Genomic DNA, 23,725 nt, shown 5'->3' on the forward strand with positions numbered 1-23,725 from the left:
CAGTTCATCATCTTCACACTCTTTAGGTCAGTCACGCATGACCTAATTGAGCACAACATGTTTTTGCACTAATTTCTCTGCCAGACACTTGCATCTCTTCCAAAAAAGAACTCACAAACACAATGGCTGGAAGTAAATTAGTATTCATGGGAAATGTTGAAAAATTGCCCACATTTGTGTGACCTGCTGATTTACTGTGTGCTATAGGCATGTGGTTAAATGATCAGATTGAGCATGGTCAGTATGGATATGTGAATGAAATATTGCATTTGATGAACTTCTTGAAATTTTTGAATGTGTTACTGACAAAATTGATAAAAGAGAGCCAATGGATATAGTTTACTTAGATTATCAAAAAGTTTTTGGTGACAGGTCAAAGACGTAAAAGTACATGAGAGAGGAGAAAATGTTTTGTCGTGGATTAATCATTATAAATTGTGATTATTTAGAGTTTGGCATTCTTGCATTTGTCCTGATGAGTGCAAAACAGAAGGGCACTGCAATTTAACACAACAAAATGTGAGGCTGGATGAACACAGCAGGCCAAGCAGCATCTCAGGAGCACAAAAGCTGACGTTTCGGGCCTAGACCCTTCATCAGAGAGGGGGATGGGGAGAGGGAACTGGAATAAATAGGGAGAGAGGGGGAGGCGGACCGAAGATGGAGAGTAAAGAAGATAGGTGGAGAGAGTATAGGTGGGGAGGTAGGGAGGGGATAGGTCTGTCCAGGGAAGACGGACAGGTCAAGGAGGTGGGATGAGGTTAGTAGGTAGATGGGGGTGCGGCTTGAGATGGGAGGTAGGGATGGGTGAGAGGAAGAACAGGTTAGGGAGGCGGAGACAGGTTGGACTGGTTTTGGGATGCAGTGGGTGGAGTGGAGGAGCTGGGCTGGTTGTGTGGTGCAGTGGGGGGAGGGGACAGACTGGGCTGGTTTAGGGATGCAGTTGGGGAATGGGAGATTTTGAAACTGGTGAAGTCCACATTGATACCATTAGGCTGCAGGGTTCCCAGGCGGAATATGAGTTGCTGTTCCTGCAACCTTCGGGTGGCATCATTGTGGCACTGCAGGAGGCCCATGATGGACATGTCATCTAAAGAATGGGAGGGAGAGTGGAAATGGTTTGCGACTGGGAGGTGCAGTAGTTTGTTGCGAACTGAGCGGAGGTGTTCTGCAAAGCGGTCTCCAAGCCTCCGCTTGGTTTCCCCAATGTAGAGGGAGCCACACCGGGTACAGTGGATGCAGTATACCACAATGGCAGATGTGCAGGTGAACCTCTGCTTAATGTGGAATGTCATCTTGGGGCCTGGGATAGGGGTGAAGGGGGAGGTGTGAGGGCAAGTGTAGCATTTCCTGCGGTTGCAGGGGAAGGTGCCGGGTGTGGTGGGGTTGGAGGGCAGTGTGGAGCGAACAAGGGAGTCACGGAGACAGTGGTCTCTCTGGAAAGCAGACAGGGGTGGGGATGGAAAAATGTCTTGGGTGGTGGGGTCGGATTGTGGATGGCGGAAGTGTCGGAGGATGATGCTTTGTATCCGGAGGTTGGTGGGGTGGTGTGTGAGAACGAGGGGGATCCGCTTGGGGCGGTTGTGGCGGGGGCGGGGTGTGAGAGACGTGTTGCAGGCAATACGGGAGATGCGGTCGAGGGCGTTCTCGATCACTGTGGGGGGAAAGTTGCGGTCCTTGAAGGATTTGGACATCTGGGATGTGCGGGAGTGGAATGCCTCATCGTGGGAGCAGATGCGGCGGAGGCGGAGGAATTGGGAATAGGGGATGGAATTTTTGCAGGAGGGTGGGTGGGAGGAGGTGTATTCTAGGTAGCTGTGGGAGTCGGTGGGCTTGAAATGGACATCAGTTACAAGCTGGTTGCCTGAGATGGAGACTGAGAGGTCCAGGAAGGTGAGGGATGTGCTGGAGATGGCCCAGGTGAACTGAAGGTTGGGGTGGAAGGTGTTGGTGAAGTGGATGATCTGTTCAAGCTCTTCTGGGGAGCAAGAGGCGGCGCCGATACAGTCATCAATGTACCGGAGGAAGAGGTGGGGTTTGGGGCCTGTGTAGGTGCGGAAAAGGGACTGTTCCACGTAACCTACAAAGTGGCAGGCATAGCTGGGGCCCATGCGGGTGCCCATGGCCACCCCCTTAGTCTATAGGAAGTGGGAGGAGTCAAAAGAGAAGTTGTTGAGGGTGAGGACGAGTTCGGCTAGGCGGATGAGGGTGTCGGTGGAGGGGGACTGGTTGGGCCTGCAGGACAGGAAGAAGCGGAGGGCCTTGAGGCCATCTGCATGCGGAATGCAGGTGTATAGGGACTGGACGTCCATGGTTAAGATAAGGTGTTGGGGGCCAGGGAATTGGAAGTCCTGGAGGAGGTGGAGGGCGTGGGTGGTGTCACGGACGTAGGTGGGGAGTTCCTGGACCAAGGGGGAGAAAATGGAGTCCAGATAGGTGGAGATGAGTTCGGTGGGGCAGGAGCAGGCTGAGACGATTGGTCGACCGGGGCAGGCAGGTTTGTGGATTTTGGGAAGGAGATAGAAACGGGCCATGCAGGGTTGGGGAACAATGAGGTTGGAGGCTGTGGTTGGGAGGTCCCCTGAGGTGATGAGGCTCTGCAATTTGTCGCTTTGTTTCAGCAAGATTCAAGCTCATGAAAGAAATGCTTTGAGCATGAAGCGGCTCTGGAAAATTCTGAGTTGGTGGAAGTCTCTCTTCAGAAACTTGTTTCACTTAATATTTGGTTCGGCTGCTAGATAGATAGTCTTTGACTGCTCCTGTCAAGCCCCTGATCAGAAATGAGAGTACAAGAGTTGCTGGGGGGAATTCTCTGTGGGAATTGCAAAGCATGCTGCTGTTTTTGATGTTTCTCTGGGTCAACGACAGAATTTTAACAGAGATCAAGTGTAGAGATACACTCCAAAAGACAGCTGCCAACACAATATAACCTTATACACACACACACACACACACACACACACACACACACACACAAACTTGTGAGGAAGGGTCACTGGACCCGACACATTACCCGTGTTTTGTTCTTCACATATAGTACCAGACCTGCTGAACTTTTCCAGCAGCTTCTGTTTTGTTCCTGGTTTACAGCATCATCAGTTCTTTCGGTTTTTATTTTTATAAGCTTGCTCTTGTTTGGTAGACTTAAAAAAAAGCTGGATAATCTTTGAACGTTGACTTAGATTTCTTCTGTCTGCTAAAACCTTGTCTCTTTACATTCAGAGATTCAGTCGAACCAGAGCGGAAGCCACAGTGGATATTCGCATTATATGGACGTCAGCAATGATTCCAGTTTGCTGGTGTCACCGCTGGTAGTGGCAGGCATTGTGATTGGACTAGTGCTCTTCCTGTCCTGCATGACCATCATTGTCGGCAGCTTCAGAAAAGACAGCCGCTTAAGAAACTCCAATCTCAGGACCGAGCCAAGTTATGGTGAGTCCCTTGTACATTACAAAATCGAAGAACAAAGAACAGTACGTGATGAGGAGGTGCCGATGTTGGACTGGGGCAGACAAAGTCAGAAGTCACACAACACCAGGTGATGGTCCAACAGGTCTATCTGAAATCACGAGCGCTTTGGAGCGCTTCTTTGTGATTTCAAAAGAACAGTGCAGCACAGGAACAGGCCCTTTGGCCCACCAACACATGATGCCTTTCTAAATGAAAAACCTTTTACCCCTACACAATCTGTTTCCCTTTATTCCCTGCCTATTAGTGTATCCGTCAGGATGCCTCATCAACGTTGCAATTGTCTCCACCTCCACCACCTCCTTTAGCAGCACATCGCAAGCACTTCCCAACTTCTGTGTAAAAAAAACCTGCCTCTCACATCTCCTTTAAGCTTACCCCCTTTCGCTTTCAACCTGTGTCCTCTAGTTTTCTACCCTGGGAAAAAGCCTCTGACAATCCAATCTATCCATGGCTCTCATAATTTTGGAAACCTCCGTCAGGTTACCTCCTCATCCTCCAACATTCAAGTGAAAATAAATCAAGTTTGTTCTCTTGAGATAGTAGGAACTGCAGATGCTGGAGAATCTGAGATAAACTGGTGTAGAACTGGATGGACACAGCAGGCCAAGCAGCATCAGAGGGGGAGATAGGCCCGAAACGTCAGCTTTCCTGCTCCTCTGATGCTGCTTGGCCTGCTGTGTTCATCCAGCTCTACACCTTGTTGTCTCAAGTATGTTCTCTTGTTGCTGATGGCACTCCAAGTACAAACCACATCTTTACCCTTTCCCATTGGACCGAAAGATATCGCTGCGGTACACACACACACACACACACACACACACACAGAAACACACGTTACCAAGTGTGATTGCTCATCCCTTGTCGTGGTGAGCTTCCTTCTTGAACCACTGTAATCCATGTGTTGTGAATTGACCCCAATGCGGTTAGGGAGGGAATTCCAGGATTTTGAGCCAGCAGCCCTGAAAGAATGGCAATACATTTCCAAGTCAGGATGGTGAGTGGTTTGGAGGGGAACTTGCAGGGGATGGTGTTCCCATGTATCTGCTGGCCTTGCCCTTTGAAGTAGAAGTGGACGTGGGTTTGGAAGGTGCTGTCTAAGGATCTTTGATAAATTTACGCAGTGTAAGGTTCTAGTGAAGATTTGTAGGTCAGGTTGTGGGTGAGGTTGTTGGCTTGCTCGCTGAGCTGGTTTGTCTCATTCAGATATTTCTTCATCATACTCAGTGACATCAAGAGTGAGGCCTCTGACGAAGCGATGATGTTCCATTCCATTTGGAATTTATATGACCCATGAGTGCACTCTCACAATGAAGGCCATCAATTTAACTGGGACAATATGACCATCCTAGCTCAAGCCAACCACAGACACACACGGGAATTCCTAGAGGCCTGATTTTCAACCCATAATGCAATCAACAAACATGTGGAATTAGACTCCATATGCAAACCCATGCATGAAAGAACCAGAAATGACACCACCCAACTTAACAGATTGGATCATATAAATACCAAACAGAGTAGATCAACATCTCTTCATTAGTGGCCGCACTGATGATGTTACCGTCACAGTGACAAAATGACTATACTATACCCAGGCAGCTGAGTGAGAAAGCCAACAAACTCAAACATCTTCAGTCCATTTTGTAGATGTCGCACACTACTGCTACTGAGCGTCAGTGGTGGAGGGAGGGGATGCTTGTGGATCTGGTACCAACCAAGTCAACTGCTCTGTCCTGGATGGTGTTAAGCTTCTTGAGTGTTATTGGGGCTGCACTCATCCAGGCAAGTGGGGAGTATTCCCTCACACTCCTGACTTGCCCCTTGTAGATGGTGGACAGGCTTTGGGGAGTCAGGAGGTCAGTTACTCGCAACGGTATTCCTAGATAGTAGGAACTGCAAATGCTGGAGAAGGGTCATTTTTCTGAAGAAGGGTCTAGGCCCGAAACATTAGCCTTCCTGCTCCTCTCATGCTGCCTGGCTTGCTGTGTTCATCCAGTTCCACACCTTGCTATCAAAGTATTCCTAGCCACTAACCTGCTCTTGTAGCCACTGTGTTTATTTGGCAAATTCAGTTCAGTTTCTGGTCAATGGAAACTCCTAATATCAGGGGTGCGGGTGGGGGGGAGGGGGTGCAAAGGGTGGTGTTGGTAGAGAGGCAGAGGGCCTTTGGGAGGGAGGTTAGGAGTGAGAGACAGGTCTCACCACGCAACAGAGCAACTTTTCAAATTGACAAATCACAACAGGTAGAAGTCGGGGAGCGCAAAGATCTGAGAGGATTGTAGGGCTGAAAGGGGTTACAGAGATAGGGAGGGGAAAAGACCATGGAGGGATTTGCAAACAAGGATTAAAAAGTTAAAATCAAGACATTTCTGGAAAAGGAGCCAGTAAAATGGCCGATGGGAGAATAGGCTTCAGTGTGAACTGGAAGATCGCAACAACAGTGTTTCCAAAGTGGACAAGTTTATCAAAGCTGGGAGGACAGAGAGCAGAGCATTTGGAATTACAAGCAAAGCAGAGAAGTCACTGAGCATGTTTATAGGCAGGAACCTGTCACAGTCTCATAAATATGATAAACAATTATCCATGGCACAAGATTCTACACAAACCATGTATAATGCAATGATTGACACAACACCTTCAGCATATCCCAGAGCAGGCAATGACCAACATTAAATCACTCATCCTCACCAAAATGCACATGCACTGAATACAGTTGTGAACCTGGTTGAGCCAGGAGTCCGTGAACAACACTGTCAGGGGACTGTCAAGCTCTGTAATGTACACAGTGGTGACCCTGAGATAAATTTGCAGAGGTCACCACCAGTCGAGCTGAATTGGTCACACATGTCACTTCAGAAGTCCCATGCTGCTGCTTTACAGACCATTTCTGCAGCTCATCACCTCAAGTGTTCAAGGACAATGACAGAAACTGCTCTGAATTCGGAAGGTTCAATAGACTGTAGTTCCATTTGCCCAGTTGTTTTTTTGTACACGGCCTGCATTGCCTGCACAACACTGTTAAGAAAAATCACACTCGTGATTTATTTCTCTGACAGTACATTAAATCGTCTGGCTTCTTAATTAATATCGCAACGGAATAATATTTAGCCTCAAAAATATTTTACTGGGCCCAAAGAAACCTGCCACCCATTCATCTGCCATTGCAACTTGCCCTCACCGTTCCATCTAACCCCATGCTGCCCTGTTCCGGGAATGTTTTATGGGGATACAATGTAGAGGGCACTCCATTCTGTATCTAACCCCATGCTGCCCCTGTCCTGGGAATGTTTTATGGGGATACAATGTAGAGGGCATTCCATTCTCTATCTAACCCCATGCTGCCCTGTCCCGGGAATGTTTTATGGGGATACAATGTAGAGGGCACTCCATTCTGTATCTAACCCCATGCTGTCCCTGTCCCGGGAATGTTTTATGGGGATACAATGTAGAGGGCATTCCATTCTCTATCTAACCCCATGCTGCCCTGTCCCGGGAATGTTTTATGGGGATACAATGTAGAGGGCACTCCATTCTGTATCTAACCCCGTGCTGTCCCTGTCCCGGGAATGTTTTATGCGGAGACAATGTACAGGGAGCTCCACTCTGTGTCTAACCCCGTGCTGTCCCTGTCCCGGGAGTGTTTAATGGAGATAACGTAGAGAGAGCTTCAATACTGCGAAACTTCACCAAAATTGACCTCACCGCAAAGGCCTGTAATTTAAATCATTTCACCTCCGATGTCCTTTGTTGGAGGTAAGGGTGAGGTGTGCTGGGGAATTCTGTTCTCCCTACAGCACAGTACGCTAGAAGGCAATTTGAGCTTTGCAATGGGTTGTGTCCAATAGGGACTCACTCATGTGGCTCTTGATTCCATTGACGTTTCATGCCACCGGAATCTAGCGGTTGCCATGGAGATTCTGAACGAAGCCCCATGATCCTGATTAAAAATACCAGTCACTCCTTGGGATTTACAACGGTTTCTCATCCCTTTTGATAGTTTCTTCTACTTCAGGCAATCTCTTATTTTCTTTCTCTTACTAATTGCTCTATTCACAAAACGGTGGTGTTTTATTTCATCCAAAACATTGCTGCCCATATCCTAACTCATTGAAATGTAGAAACATAGTAACTAGGAGCAGGAGAGGCCATTCAGCCCCTTGATCCTGCTCTGTCATTCAACATGATCATGGCTGATCATTCAATTCAGCCCCCTGTTTCTGCTTTCCTTCATTTCCTTTGATCCCTTTAGCTCTAAGAACTGTTTCCAACTGCTTCTTGAAAACATTCAATGTTCAACTGAACCACTTTATGTGGCAAAGAATTCCACAGATCTCCATTCTCAGGGTTCTCCTTGTCCCAGTCCTCAAGGGCCTACCCTGTATTTTTAGACTGTGACTCACGCCAAGTCCCATTCATCCATCAACACTATGCCCTCCCTTCCCCTTCACCCTCACCTTAATTTTAAAAATCTCTTCCTTTTTATAACATTTTCCATTCTCTCCTCCTTATCTTTCTCCGTAACCTATAGCCCTCTGAGGCCTCTAGACGCTGTCAGTTCTGGCCTCCTGCACATTCTCAACTTGAATCAGTCTCTCTTTGGTGGCCATGCCTTCAGCTGCCTGGGTTCACACACTCTGGGATTTCCTCCCTGAACCTCTTTACCTCCATCTTCTCCTTAATGACTCGCCATCCCCCAGCTCTCTGGCCAAACAATTGGTGAGCTACAAACCTAGGTCCTCATATGCCTTGCCGAAACATTTTTTTCTTTAATTGCTCTTGGGATAGTCTGTTGGGTGCAGACATTAACAGGTAAAACTGGAATCTGTCAACTGTGGAGACAGAAACAGAGATAACATTTCACTTTGATGATCTTTTGTCATTGCACATGCCAAATGTTGTTGTTCATGGAAATAGATCATAGAATCCCTACAATGTGGAAACAGGCCCTTTGGCCCAACAAGTCCATACTGACCCTCAAAGCATCCCACCCAGACCCATCCCCCTATAACCCACCCAATCTACACATCCCTGAACACTACGGGTAATTTAGCATGGCCAATCCACCCAGCCTGCACATCTTTGGCCTGTAGGAGGACACCGGAGCACCCGCAGGAAATCCACACAGACCGTCACCTGAGGCTGGAATTGAACCCAGGCTCCAGGAACCCAGGAAATAGATAAAGATAGAGCCAATAGGCCAGTGGTAAAGGTTGAGACAAGGTTCGAGTGCAAGCAAGTCTGGAAACAGGGGCTGCTGTAGGGATTCAAAATGAAGACACCCATTACCGAGGGTCCTACCTGAGTTCAGTATTTGCCCAGAATGAAAGGGTATTGGGAAAAAGGGGCATCACAGCCTGAGTGCACAGAATGGCATCTGCTGGCTGGTTAACAGAGAATCCCTACGGTGTGGAAACAGGCCCTTTGACCCAACAAGTCCACACTGACCCTTGGAGCATCCCACCTAGACCCATCCCCTGATAACCCACCTAATCTACAGACCCCTAAACACTATGGGCAATTTAGCACAGCCAATCCAACTAATGCACATATTTGGACTGTGGGAGGAAACTGGAGCACCCAGAGAATGTGCAAACTCCACACAGACAGTTGTCTGAAGGTGGAATTGAACCTAGATCCCTGGTGCTGTGAGGCAGCAGTGCTAATCACTGAGCCAATGTGCCACCCCTCTGCCCTGGTTGGGATGGAGGTGGGAACGCTGGGTGATATGGAGTGCAATCTCTACTGGGAGGCAATGCCTTACTGGTATTATTGCTGGATTGTTAATCCAAAGACCCAGATAATGTTTGGAGGAGGTGGGTTCAAATTCCACAATAGCATATGGTGGAATTTGAATTTAATATATATCTGAAATTACAAATCTGAAGATGACTGTGAATCCATTGCTGATTGATGGAAAATCCCATCTGGTTCATTAATGTCCTTGAGGGAAGGAAACTGCCATCCTTACCTGGTCTGGCCTGCATGTGACTCCAGACCCACAGCAATGTGGTTTATTCATAACTGCCCTCTGGGCAATTAGGAATGGGCAATAAATGCTGCCTAGCCAGCGATACCCTCATCCCATGAATGAATAAAGAAAACAAAATGGGGGAGACACTGAGCTTCTTTATGGGACCCCTGTGAAGAGCTCCAGTCTCTCCTGCCCCCTCTAGTAAACCTAAAAAAGCATTGGGATATATGAGATAGGAGCTAAGGTGGGCCATTGTATTCTTTGAGCCCATTCTGCTATTCAGTACATCATTTGCACTGTGCCACACTATGACAATATCATTTATTGCTCCTAATGTGGCTTGATTGATAGTCCACTGAATCATAAGTGGTCAATTCCCCCTGGGGCTTGGACAGAAATTCCAAGAATGACTCTCCGGTGCAGTACAGAGGGAGCACTGCAGTGTCAGAGGTACCATCTCTTCAGATGAGACATTAAGCCCCATCTGCCTACTTGGGTGGGAGAATCTAAAAGATTCCCAATCACTAACTCAAAGTGGAGCATGGGAGTTGTGGTCAGTGTCCTGGCCAATACTGATCTCCCAATTAGCATTACAAAGAAGACATGAAGAAGATTGTGGAGCTGGAGGAACACAGCAGGCCAGGCAGCATCAGAGGAGCAGGAAGGCCGACTCTTCGGGCCGCGACCCTTCTTCAGAAATGGGGAGGGGAAAGGGAGATGTGATGGCTATAAGTGGGTGTGTTGGCCCAGGAAAGAGCTGTTCTTGCTCCCTGGAATATGTTCCTGACATTCTTTGATATCAGCAGCTTGTGGCCTGATCCTCCCAGCCCTGTGAACAGTGACTGACCTTTCCAAAAGCGGTGAACAGCCAGTCCAGTTGCCTCAAAGCCAGCTCTGAATTGTGTGCAGCCTTACAGGAGGCAGGAGGGGCCCATCCTATAACATCAGAGGACAGCCTCACATTCAGAGGTCAAAGGACAATGGAAAGCTGTTAATTAAACAGAATTACAGCAAGATTCTGAGGTGCAGACAGATCTAAGATATTCCAGTGCATAAGTCACAAAAGGTTAACTTGCAGCACAGCAAGGCTAATAAGATACTGTCCTTTGGAACTCAATATAAATGTCTGGTAGATGTTGCACTTCACTTACACAGAGCGTTGAGACCACATCTCAATTTTTTTCTGAAGAAGGGTCCCGACGCCAAACATCAGCTTTCCTGCTCCTCTGATGCTGCTTGGCCTGCTGTGTTCATCCAGCTCTACAATGTGTTATCTCAGACTCCAGCATCAGCAGTTAACAGGAAGAGCACTGTTAGGGTTGGTTAGCTCAGTTGGTTGGACAGCTGGTGTGCAACATAGAGTGATGTCAACCATGTGGGCTCAATTCCCTCACTGAATGAGGTTGCAATGAAGGAGTTTCCTTCTCAACTTCGCCTCTAGTCTGACGTATGGTGATGCTCAGGGTTAACCACCGCTAGCCTCCTCTCCAATGAGACAGCAGCCCCTTGATCCTCTGGGACTGTGATAACTTTACTTTTACTTAAGACTTCTAACATTTCCCCAATACTGATATCAGCATGACCATATAGTTCTCTGTTTTCTCTGTCCTTTTCTGGAATAGCAGTGTTACATTTCATACAGAATCTTGGGAATTTTGGAAAATCACAGTCAGTGATATTAGACCACCATTTTAAATAAAGGTGAGGGGTTTGAAAGGGCACATTAAAAACCTACCAGATGCTGTGGTTAAAGGCGTATCTTTTTACTTCTTTATATTTTTGAGTATGAACTGAAAAATGAAAAAGACGGTGTTGAAAAAAAGCAAGGAATGTAGAAAGGATTGCTATTCTTTTTAAAAGTAAGTTATTAGACAGTGTAATTGCTGTTTGTACAGCTACTTGTTCAAGCAGTAGTGGAGAGCAGTTACTGTCAGTGAGCTGGAGCTGGGGGGCATGTCGAAGGGAGATTCGGCCAGGAACAAGCCGCTGACTGGTCTGTGGGGTCACCAGCTGCCAATGACAAAGGCCTCCAGCCTGCCAACAGCAATGTGATTGGTGCCCAGGAACTGAACAGTTTGTAGGAGAGAACGTTTGTTGAGAAACCATTGAGCCCTCGGAAAGGAAACTGTGGCCTTTCTCTCTGCAGTAAAATCCCTGAGGAAAGCCCATTGATTTCCTTCTTTAGCTGCTCTAGGTTGTGGCTTTTTACCAGTAGGTCAGAGACATTGTAAATGTGAACCAGTCAACTAGTCTCATGCAAACAAGGGAATGTACCTAGAAGGTACCTGTACTGATAATACGGCTGAGTCATTGCCTACCCTGTGATATTTTGAATTATTGCTATGAATTATTAGTCCAGTTCCATCACCACTATGTTACTGAACTGAAATGGTAATAAACAGTCTCCATGTTTGTACCCCACAGCCCCAGATGGTTTCTCATTTGGAGGATCTGTTGGAGAGCTGCAATCAACTTGTGTCGAAGAGTACCCCCCTACTTTCGATATCGACTCCTACATTGAGACACTGTCCCAGATCAATGTGATGTATCAGGATTCGCCCCCACAGTGAGTATCCTCCCAGTCTGCTGCCTGCTGGGCCCGTGCACAGAAAGTGAAGGAAATGGAGGCGGATCTAGATGAACTGCCATCAAGTACTAAGCAAAGGGCTGATGTGTTTGTGTTTCCAAGCCTTTGCCTCCAATCCCTGTTTCAAATCTTTGCAGCTCTCCTTTCAACAGACTGAAAGGCAGAAATTTCCTGGGTGCTCAATGTCAATGCTGTTTAGTATTGGCTACCATTTCCAATAACAAGCCACAAGTGATAAGTACTTGAAAGGAAAACCTTTTTCGTTATTGGCAAAGGGTAGAGAAGTTCATTTACTTTTATTCATTCATAACCTGTGACCATCAATGACCAGACTAGTGTTTATTGTCCCAAAGGCAGTTTCGAGTCAATCATGTTGCTGTGGGTCTGGAGACTCATGAAGGCCAGACCTAGTAAGGGTAGATTTCCTTCCCTGAATGTGTTAGTGAACCAGCTGGGGTTTTCCCAACAGTCAACAACAGCCATCATTGCACTCTTAATTCCAGACCTTTTTATTGACTTCAAATTCTACCATCTACCATGGGATTCAAACACAGGCCCTGCAGAACATTACCAGGGTTTCTGGATTCATAGTCCAGCAATAATACAATTAGGCCATCATCTTTCCAAATTGCATTGCTTTTTCAAAGAGCCAGCATATGTATAATGGGCTGGAAGGCCTTTATCTGTGTTTATGTGATTCTGCAATGTTACTTACAGAGGCAAATAGTCAAAAAGAAGTCAATGTTTCACAAGCACTGACCTTCCTCAATATCCCCTCTCCATCCCAAAGTCCACTGACATCTAACAGCTAGAAATTTCTTTCATTCTGTCTTTCACATAGTCATTTCATTGTACAGACCTTCAACATTGCAGAAAAACTTTGTTAAAGCTTTTTGTCTCACACTTATCAGGACAATTCGCAAGAGTACCAGCTCAAGGGGGAGATTAATATGTATCCTGTATGAGAGGAGAGTGGAGATTGGTTGGCTAATGGACCCTGATTGGTAGAAGCTTTGCTAAGGAGAACATACCTAGTGATTCTGGGTGATAGTTAACTGCCAGGCATGGTGCTCCAGTTTTCTCCCGCAGTCCAAAGATGTGCAGGTTAGGTGGATCAGCCATGTTAAAATTGCCCGTAGTATTCAGGGATGTGTAGATTTGGTGGGTTATAGGGGGATGGGTCTAGGTGGGATGCTCTGGGGGGCAGTGTGGAATTGTCGGGAGAAGGGCCTGTTTCCTGTAGGGATTCTTTGATATATGTCTGCAGCACACACCCTCTCAGTTTTAAGGAGCTTCTTAAAACTTATCTCTTGAGCAAGCATTTAGTCCCCTGGGAAAAAATCTCCACCTTTGGTTCAATGTCCCTTTGTTTTCTGAGGAGCCTTGTCCTTATATTCATTCCACGATGTAGGAGTTGTTGCCTGGACCAGTATTTGTTGTCCACCCCATATTGCCCAGGAGAAGGTGGTGATGAGCTGCTTTCTTGAATCATCGCAGTGAATGGAGTAGTGAAACGTACCACCCCCCAGGGCATTGTGGGACTACCTACAGAACAGGGCCTGCAGCAGATCAAGAAGGCAGCTCACCACCACCTTCTCAAGGGCAATGAGGGATGGACTGTAAATGCTGGCCCAGGCAGTGATGCCCCTGTCCCACAAGTGAGTTGAAAAAAACAGTTTCCATGCTGCCGGGTAGATGTCAATGTTATAACTGTACTGGAACAGCTTGGTCAGGGGAGTGGCAAGTTCTGGAGTCTTCAGCACTATTGCCAGAAAGTTGTCAGGGCCCATAGCCTTTGCAATTTCCAGTGTCTCCAGCCGTTTCTTGATATCACGTGGCATGAACCAAATTTGCCGAAGACTGGTATCTGTAATGTTGGGGACCACTGCAGGAGGCTGGGATGGATCACCCACTTGGCAGTTCTGGCTAAAGATTGCTGTGAATGCTTCAGCCTTACCTTTTGCGCTGATGTGCTGGGCTCTTCCATCATCGAGGATGGGGCTTTTTGTGGAGCCTCCTCCACCAGTGAGTTAAGTGTCACCACCTTGGCTGGAAGTCGGGAGTGTGCAGTGGGACCTGGGTGTCCTCGAGCACCAGTCGCTGAAGGTAACCATGCAAGTGCAGCAGGCGGTTAAAGAAGGCAAATATTATGTTGACCTTCATCGCAACAGGTTTTGAGTACAGGAGCAAGGATGTGTTGTTGCAGTTATACTGGGCCTCGGTGAGGCCACACCTGTAATATTGTGTGCAGTTTTGGTCTCCCTTGAGAGCAAGAGCATCCTTCCCCAGGATAGGAGTGCAGAGAAGGTTTACCAGGCTGATTCTGGGGATGGCAGGTCTGACGCATGAGGAGAGATTGACTCAGTTGGGATTGTTTTTGCTGGAGTTCAGACAAATGAGGGGGGGATCTCATAGAGACTTATAAAATTCTAATAGGACTGGACAGGGTAGATGCAGAGAGGATGTTCCCAATGGTGGGTGTGTCCAGAACCAGGGGTCACTGTATGAGGATGTGGCGTAGACACTTTAGGACAGAGATGAGGAGACATTTCTTCACCCAAAGAGTGGTGAGCCTGTGGGATTCATTACCACAGGAAGTGGTTGATGCCAAAACATTGAATGTATTCAAGAGGTGACTAGATATAGCACTTGGGGTGGATGGGATGAAAGGTTATGAGGAGAAAGCAGGATGAGGCTGTTGAGTTGGATGATCAGCCATGATTGTGAAAAATGGCAAAGCAGGCTCGAAGGGCCGAGTGGCTCCATCCTGCTCCTGTCTTCTATGTTTCTATGTTTCCTGATTGGATGTGGTAGCACTGCAGAGCTCAGATCATTGATTGTGGCTAAATGTCTACATTTTAAGAAGTATTTATATATTTTGAGGGAGATGATGCATTGACTTCCAATTCCAGAAGCTGCTGGTGTGCATGGACTTCAGAGGTCTACTCCACAACAGGATTAATGACAGGGAATGAGGACAAAGGTTCCAATCCCTCCACAGCAGTTAATGGAGCTTAAAATCAGTTAATAAATCTAGTTATGTGAGGGTGACAGGGGTTCTGGTTGACTGTCGTGAGAGCACATCCACACCCAACACCCTCCCTCCCACTTCACTAATTTCATTTCACTCTGGCCTGCATGTGACTCCAGACCCACAGCAATGTCTCAGCAATGCCCTGAATTGGCCATAGCAAATTACTCAGTCCAAGCCAGACAATAAATGGCCAAATCGCAAAGAAGAATAAACAAAAGTATTTTTCATTGTCATTAGATATTGAAAAGCAATTTACGGCCAATAACGTATTTCTGGAAATGTTATCAGAGTTGCAGTGTCAAAAACATAGCCATTTGAGCACAGCAAGCCTCCACAAACAGTTTTGTTGATGACCAGATTGTTGATCAAGAGTACATATTGATTAGGACACATCACAGAATTGGCATGGTACAGAAACAGGCCATTCAGCCAATCATGCCTGCACCAGTTCTATTACCTAGCTCCAGTTGCCAGCTTTCTCCCCATATCCCTGCAAACCATTTCTCTCCAAATAACCATCCAATGACACTCTTAAATACCTGGATTGAGCCTGCCTCCACCCCATGCTTTTGTTCAGACTGGCATTTGGGTACCATGAGGGAGTAGGCTGGACCTCGCTAGCTCATCCAAAGCACCTCTGCCAGTGCGGCACTCTGTCAGGACTGCACTGGAGTGTCAGTTTATATGTTTATGCTTCAGTCCACAAGTGAGTCTCGTATACAGAGGCATCTAGCTCAGGAGGAATGCTGCCACAAACCATGCCATGAGTAACGTCATTGTTGAAGGTTTGCTTATGAACAATGACAACATAGGAACAGAATTAGGCCATTCAGTCCATCAAACTTGGTCCTCCATCCGGTGAGATCCGGCCCAACTCCATAGACCTGCCTTTGGTTCATTTCCCTTAATACCATTGCTAAACTAAAATTTATCCCCCTCAGATTTAAAATTAACAAATGATCCAGCATCCACTGCCACTTGGAGCAGAGAGTTCCAAACCTCTCCCAGCTTTTGTGTGTTGAAGTTCTTCCTAACATCTCTCCTGAATGACCTGGCTCTAATGCTCCAACTATACCCCCTAGTTCGAGAATCCCCAACCAATGGAAATAATTTATCTTTATATACCCTGTCTTTCCAGGTTAATAGAGAATCATAGAGTCATACACCGCAGAAGCAGACCCTTTAGTCCAACTGATCCATGCTGACCAAGTTTCCCAAACTAAACTAGTCCCGTTTGTCTTTCTCTGAAGAAGGGTCTAAAGAAACAAAGAAACAAAGAAAATTACAGCACAGGAACAGGCCCTTCGGCCCTCCAAGCCTGTGCCAATCAAGATCCTCTGTCTAACCTGTCATCTATTTTCTAACGGTCTGTGTCCATTTGCTCCCTGCCCATCCATGTACCTGTCCAAATATATCTTAAAAGACGCTAACGTGTCTGCATCTACCACCTCTGCTGGCAACGCGTTCCAGGCGCCCACCACCCTCTGTGTAAAGAACTTTCTACGCATATCTCCCTTAAACTTTCCTCCTCTCATTTTGAACTCATGACCCCTAGCAATTGAGTCCCCCACTCTGGGAAAAAGCTTTTTGCTATCCACTAGGTCCAAAACATCAGGTTTCCTGCTCCTATGATGCTGCTTGGCCTGCTGTGTCAATCCTGCTCTACACCTTGTTATCTCCCTCTCAACCTTTCCTATTCACGTACCTGTCCAAATGCCTTTTTAATATTGCAATCATACCCGCATCTATCACTTCCTCTAGTAGTTCATTCCACATGTGAACCACCCTCTGTGTAAAACATTCGTCCCTCAGGTCACTTTTAAATCTATCCCCTCTCACCTTATACCTTATGCCCTGAGTTTTGGACTCCCTCACCCTGGGGAAAAGACCTTGTCTATTCAACTTATCTATGCCCCTTACAATTTTATAAACTTCAAGAAGTTAATTAGAAAATATCTACATCCTGTAAACTTTAATCAGATCACACCTTAACCTTCTAAATTCTGGAGAAAATAGTCTTAATTCATATAATCTCTCCTGATAGTTTAACCCCTGAAGTCCAGGCACCATTCTTGTAAACTCTTTCCATTCTATTCTTTCTAAGGTGTGTTGCCCAGATCTGCCACAGTGCTCCGAGTGGGGTCTTACCAGGGTTTTGTATAACTGCAGCAGACCTTCTGTGTCCTTCAACTCTGGTCCTCCAGATATAAAAGCCAGCTTTGCATGAGTTTTCTTGATTATTTTCTGCACTTGCTGTGGCATTTTAAAAAAGGAACAGTGTCTATAGGTCTGGTGGCACAGGGGAGAAAAATGTGAAATGGAAATTCGGTGTTTGGATTAAAACAAAAAAAGTAGTGTTCTTGGAATGAATTTTAGAATTATTCAAGAGCTGTACATGAGCTGTTTGGAGTGGGTGAGAGTTTATCCATTCAGATATACAGATGTAAAACTAGAACAGAATATCTAGTGTGTCTCTGTGTGTGTGTCTGCGTGTATGTGTGTGTGCCTGTGTGTGTGCTTGTGATTGTGTGTGTGTCTGTGTGTGTGTATGTGTGTGTGCCTGTCTGTGTGCCTCTGTGTGTGTGTGTGTGAGAGAGAGATTGTGTGTGTGCCTGTGTGTGTCTGTCTGTGTGTGTGTGTCTGTGTATGTGTCTGTGTGTGTGTCTGTGTGAGATTGTACATGTGTGTGTGTGTGTGTCTGTGTGATTGTATGTGCGCCTGTGTGCATGTGGATGTGTGTGTGTGTGTGTCTGTGTGATTGTATGTGCGCCTGTGTGCATGTGCCTGTGTGGATGCGTGTGCCTGTGTGTCTGTGTGTGTGTGTGTACCTGTCTGTGTGTATGTATGTGTGTCTGTGTGAGATTGTGTGTGTGTCTGTGTCTATGTTCCTGTGTGTGTGTGTGCCTGTCTGTGTGCCTCTCTGTGTGTGATTGTGTGTGTGTATATTTGTGTGTCTGTGTGAGATTGGGTGTGTGTGTGTGTATGTGTCTGTGTGTGTGTGTGTCTGTGTGAGATTGTAAGTGTGTGTGTATGTCGGTGTGATTGTAAGTGCGCCTATGTGCATGTGCCTGTGCGTATGTGTGTGTGTGCCTGTGTGTGTCCGTGTGTACCTGTCTGTGTGCCTCTCTGTGTGTGATTGTGTGTGTCTGTGTGAGATTGTGTGTGTGTCTGTGTCTATGTTCCTGTGTGTGTATGTGTGCCTCTCTGTGTGTGATTGTGTGTGTGTGTACCTGTCTGTGTGCCTCTCTGTGTGTGATTGTGTGTGTGTGTGTGTGTGTGTGTGTGTACCTGTCTGTGTGCCTCTCTGTGTGTGATTGTGTGTCAGTGTGAGATTGTGTGTGTGTGAGATTGTGTGTGTGTGTGTCTGTGTTCCTGTGTGTGTGTGTGCCTCTCTGTGTGATTGTGTGTGTGTGTGTGTCTGTGTGTGTCTGTGTGAGATTGTGTGTGTGTGTCTGCGTGATTGTATGTGCACCTGTGCGTATGTGTGTGTCTGTGTCTGTATGTACCTGTCTGTGTGCCTCTCTGTGTGTGATTGTGTGTGTGTGTGTGTGTCTGTCTGTCTGTCTGTGTGAGATTGTGTGTGTGTGAGATTGTGTGTGTGTGTCTGTGCCTATGTTCCTGTGTGTGTGTGTGTGTGTGTGCCTGTCTGTGTGCCTCTCTGTGTGTGATTGTGTGTGTGTGTGTGTTTGTGTGTCTGTGTGAGATTGGGTGTGTGTGTGTGTCTGTGTGTGTGTGTGTGTGTGTGTGTGTGTGTGTGTGAGAGAGAGAGAGAGAGAAAAAGTGTGTGCGTGTGTGAGATTGTGTGTGTGTCTGTGTCTATGTTCCTGTGTGTGTGTGTGCCTGTCTGTGTGCCTCTCTGTGTGTGATTGTGTGTGTGTGTGTTTGTGTGTCTGTGTGAGATTGGGTGTGTGTGTGTGTCTGTGTGTGTGTGTGTGTGTGTGTGTGAGAGAGAGAGAGAGAGAAAAAGTGTGTGCGTGTGTGAGATTGTGTGTGTGTCTGTGTCTGTGTGCCTCTCTGTGTGTGATTGTCTGTGTGTGTGTGTGTGTGTGTGTGTGTGTGAAAGAGAGAGAGAGAGAGAAAAAGTGTGTGTGTGTGTGTGTGTTTGTGTGTGTGTAATTTCCAGCAGTACAATAATATACCATCAGCTCCTGGCAGCAGTATGGTGGTGACCTACTCATGTCATTTTGCAGAGAGCTCACAGAATTAGTGTTTTTGTATTCTGTACAGCGAAGATAAAAGAATCTGAACGACCAAGCTAAGCAGTACTGCCTGTTAGTCCTACACTAGTCACTGATCATTTCGGAATTTGCAGGTTTGTTTTCTTTTTGTCTTATCCATTGCAGATACCAGTTCAAGGGCTCAATGGGTCTCATCCCAGAGTCAGCAAGTGTTCACCTCCCACTCCAGAGATATGACTGGAAAATACATATTACAGAACTTTTGGACTCTTCTGGTCAATAATTATCTCTCAGCCGACAAACAGGAAAAGAACAGATTATCTGGTTATTATCCCTTTGCTGTTTGTGGGAATTTACAGTTTGCAAATTGGCTGTTACTTCCTGTGTCAGAGGCCACAGATTTAATTGGCTGGAAAATGTATTGGGATGGTCTGAAATCAGGAAAGGTGTCTAAGAAAGACAAGTTTTTTCACCAGGGTTGGAATGTGCTCAGTCAATGAGGCAATAGTTGCGATGACTGCACTGTGATACAAGGGGTGCAGGGGAGGTCACGGCCTTGCGGTGTTATCGCTGGACTGTTCATCCAGAATCAGATATGTCCCTGGGGACCTGAGTTTGAATCCTGCCACAGCAAATGGTGGAATTTGAATTCAATAAATATCTGGAATTAAGAGTCTAATGATGACCATGAATCCATTGTCGATTGTTGGAAAAACCAATCTGGTTCACTAATGTTCTTTAGGGAAGGAAACTGCCCTCCTTACCTGGTCAGACCTACATGTGACTCCAGACCCACAGCAATGTGGTTGACTTTGGGTAATTAGGGATGGACAATAAATACTGGCCCAGTCAGTGACACCCTCATCCTGTTAATGAATAAAAGAAGTCATTTTGTGGGGTCAGCCATTGATTGGGGTTCACTGTGATACAGAATTTGCTTGTTAATTAAAGAGTTAAGGGTTGGGGACTGCCCAATCTGATAGCGTCAGACTGTCTTGTTCTTGTCGATAACTGTGGAGCCTAACACAAGGCCCCAGTGGTGAAAGGGATGCCTTCTCCAGCTCCTGATCATCTTTGTAACCATGCCAATCAAGTGAATCTAACCAGTACTTGTTAATATCATGCAATAACCTTAATCTTGTGTAGGACAAGTGCTTCATCTGATTAAACCTCATCGAGGCAATTTGTCACATACCGCTGATAATTAGGTCACCCCCAAGACTCAGAAGAGGAAGGAGGATTTCTTCTGCAGCTGGTGGGCACCACTGGGGCCAGATTGTATCATCACCACAGACAATTTTATTTTGGATTAATGAGTTTCTGTTTTGTTGTCCGTATGCTGCTAATTAACACATTTCGGACATAGTCCCATCAGGGCTGATAAAGCCAACTTTGTTTGTTTAGAAGAGTAGAAGAGAGGATTTATTCTGCAAACAATGGCTCTATAGGGGCTGGAGTATCATCACCCTTCAACATATAGGATGGAAACAGGCCCTTCGACCCAGCTTGCCCATCTATCCCAGTTTTCACATATTTAAACTTGTTCCATTTGTCTGCATTTGGTCCATATCCCTCCATACCTACTCCATCCATTATCCTGTTTGAACTTAAATTTACAAGTTTCCTTTGGAGTTTTGATTTTCTGTCACAGTGCCCCTTAGTGGGTGTCAGCCCTCATTTGGTTTAACCCTGCTGTCTGGTCAATTTCAAAATTGTAGAAGGATGGCTGGAGAGCCTTCTAGTGTCCCTAACCCTGAGCTAGGAGGCTCAAGTTCAAGTCCCACCTGCCCCAGTGGTGTGTCATTACATGTCAGTGGAGGCTGATTAAAAATAATTAGAAAAGGAGGATTGATCTTAGCACTTGGATCCAAACACAAGACATTAGTGACTTCAAACAACATCATTGAATCTTAGTACAAATTCCACTGAGACAATTAACTCTTAATCACTTCCATCATCAGTTCAAAAATAGAGGGAAGTACAAGCTATCATTCTGTCCAATCACTGCAAAAATGACTCTGTTTACTTCAGGTTATTTGATTGCATTTTCCAAGGCTTCTCACTATAAAACATTTTCTAACCAAATAAGTATTTCCAGGAATGCAGTCACTGTCAGAAACCCAAAAACCACAATAACACACAGCAAGCTCCCACAAACAGCAAGGCAATAAAGGGCCAATGGTCGGTCTTCATTAATATAGTTTAAGACACAAAGATTGACTAGGGCACACAGAGTTCAATTGATCAGTTTGAAATAATGATGATGAGGTTTTCTATATTAACCTGAGAGGGCAGATCAGGATCTTGATGTGAAACAAAAAAAAAATCTACAACAGCCCAGCACTCCCTCAGACCTACAATGGAAGTGAATGTGTCCAAGTCTCTGTGTTAGAATTTGAACCCATAACTTGCAGCCATGGAGATAATAGCCCCATCACTGTGTCCATAGCAAGGGATACTCTGTGAAGCCTATCGCTTCCTTAAACTAAGCTTCCATGCCAATGTAATTCCGAATAATTGAAGGGCAAAGCCTAATGTATTAAATGTAGTTCATAAAAAACAAAATATGTTCTTTTCTACTGTCTAAAGGAACCTGGATCTCAGGGTGGCTACGATATCACCAACTAGCATTATCATTCAATAGTGTATAGAACATCCTTGTAAATTACCAAACAGCCCTCCCCCACATCTCATTTCCTGAATCCGTCATTCCCAATTTTCCACTTGTAATTTATGAAGGAGCATTAAAGTAGCTATTTTTTGGCGTGGTCACCATGACATGCACTTCAGAGCGTCAGCGTCAGAGAGATCTTACTAGTTCATTGCAATAAGACCCGTCAAAGTAGAGAATTCTCCTGCCTGACACTACAGCTTTCTGACAAGTGTGATGCTGTTCTAAATCTTGGAAAAAAATTCTTCATACTTCCTGCACTTTTGATATTTCTGAAAAACGTTTGCCCCAGTTATAGGTTCTGAAGCCTGGAGTAGGCTGTAGTTTTCCAGGTTCCTCAGATGTACTCAGGGATTATAATAATCTGGCAACATAGTAATTTAAATCTGCCCTTATTCTTGCACCATGGATTAGACTGTGAATTAAGCCACAATGAGAAAACAAGAAACAAATACTTTTAAAAATACTAGGGGATTTTAATTTTCCAAGCATTGACTGGGGCTACCATAGTGTTAAAGATTTGTACAGTGAAGGATTTGCTAAATGTGCCCATGAAAACTTACCTTATCAAGATGTAAATGTTCTTACTAGGGAAGGAGCAAAAATAGCAGAGTTTTGAAATGAGTTCAAGTTTACAGGGAGTAAAATGTAGCACTCCAACCAGGAGTGAATCAGAATCATCAAGTATTAGCATCATAGAATGCTGACAGTGTGGGAGCAGGCCAATCGGCACTTTGAGTCCACACTGACGCTCTGAAGTGCATCCCACTGAGACCCACCCTGTTCCTGTATTTGCCATGGCTAGCCCAGCTAGCCTGCACATCATGGGCAATGTAACATGGCCAGAGATAATAGGAACTGCAGATGTTGGAGAATCTGAGATAACAAAGTGTGGAGCTGGATGAACACAGCAGGCCAAGCAGCATCTCAGGAGCACAAAAGCTGACGTTTCAGGCCTAGACCCTTCAGCAGGTAGCATGGCCAGTCCACCCAATCTGCACACTTTTGCACTGGGGAAGGAATTTGGAGCACATGGCAGAAACCCACATAGCCACAGAGAGAATGTGCAAACTCCACACAGACAGTCACAGAAGGTGGAATTGAACCCAGGTCTCTGGTGCTGTGAGGCAGCAGTGCTAACTGCTGAGCCACCGTGCTGCCCTTTATGTTAAATAAGACATAAAAACCAGGAGCAGGAGTAGGCCATCTGGCCCTTTGAGTCCACTCCACCATTCAGCAAGATCATGGCTGATCTTTTCATGGACTCAGCTCCACTTACTCACCCTCTCACCATAACCCTTAATTCCTTTACTGTTCAAAAAATTCGCTCTTAGCTTTAAAAACATTCAATGAGGAAGCCTCAACTACTTCACTGGGCAGGGAATTCCGCAGATTCACAGCCCTTTGAGTGAAGATATTTCTACTTAACACAGTCCTAAATCTGTTCCCCCTTATGTTGAGGCTATGCCCCCAGTTCTGGTTTCACCCACCACTGGAAACAACCTCCCTGCTTCTATCTTACCTATTTTCCCTTCATCATTTTATATGTTTCTTTAAGACCCCTCCTCATCCTTAAAAATTCCAATAAATACAATTCCAGTCCACTCAGTGTCTCCTCATAAGCCAAGCCTCTCATCTCCAGAAACAACCTAGTGAATCTCCTCTGCGTCCCCTCCAGTGCCAGTACGTCCTTTCTCAAGTAAGGAGACCAAAACTGCACGCAGTACTCCAGGTGTGGCCTCACCAACTCCCTATACAGCTGAAAAAGACCCTTGCTGCTGTTAAATTCCTCCCTTTGGGGATGAAGTGCAAA

General features: G+C 45.9%; 1 protein-coding gene across 3 annotated transcripts in view; it reads left to right on the plus strand.

Moving 5' to 3' along the window:
• bean1 (brain expressed, associated with NEDD4, 1) overlaps window positions 1–23,725 on the plus strand; it is a 103,240-nt gene that overhangs the window by 70,872 nt on the left and 8,643 nt on the right. For all 3 annotated transcript variants that reach the window (XM_048546851.2, XM_059651556.1, XM_059651557.1), the window contains 2 exons: window positions 3,223–3,432; window positions 11,867–12,008. In XM_048546851.2, coding sequence (XP_048402808.1) covers window positions 3,223–3,432; window positions 11,867–12,008 — 352 coding nt within the window. The remainder of the gene's footprint in view (window positions 1–3,222; window positions 3,433–11,866; window positions 12,009–23,725) is intronic.

The sequence above is a fragment of the Stegostoma tigrinum genome, chromosome 16 (genome assembly GCF_030684315.1).
Source record: "Stegostoma tigrinum isolate sSteTig4 chromosome 16, sSteTig4.hap1, whole genome shotgun sequence".
Lineage (NCBI taxonomy): Eukaryota > Metazoa > Chordata > Chondrichthyes > Orectolobiformes > Stegostomatidae > Stegostoma > Stegostoma tigrinum.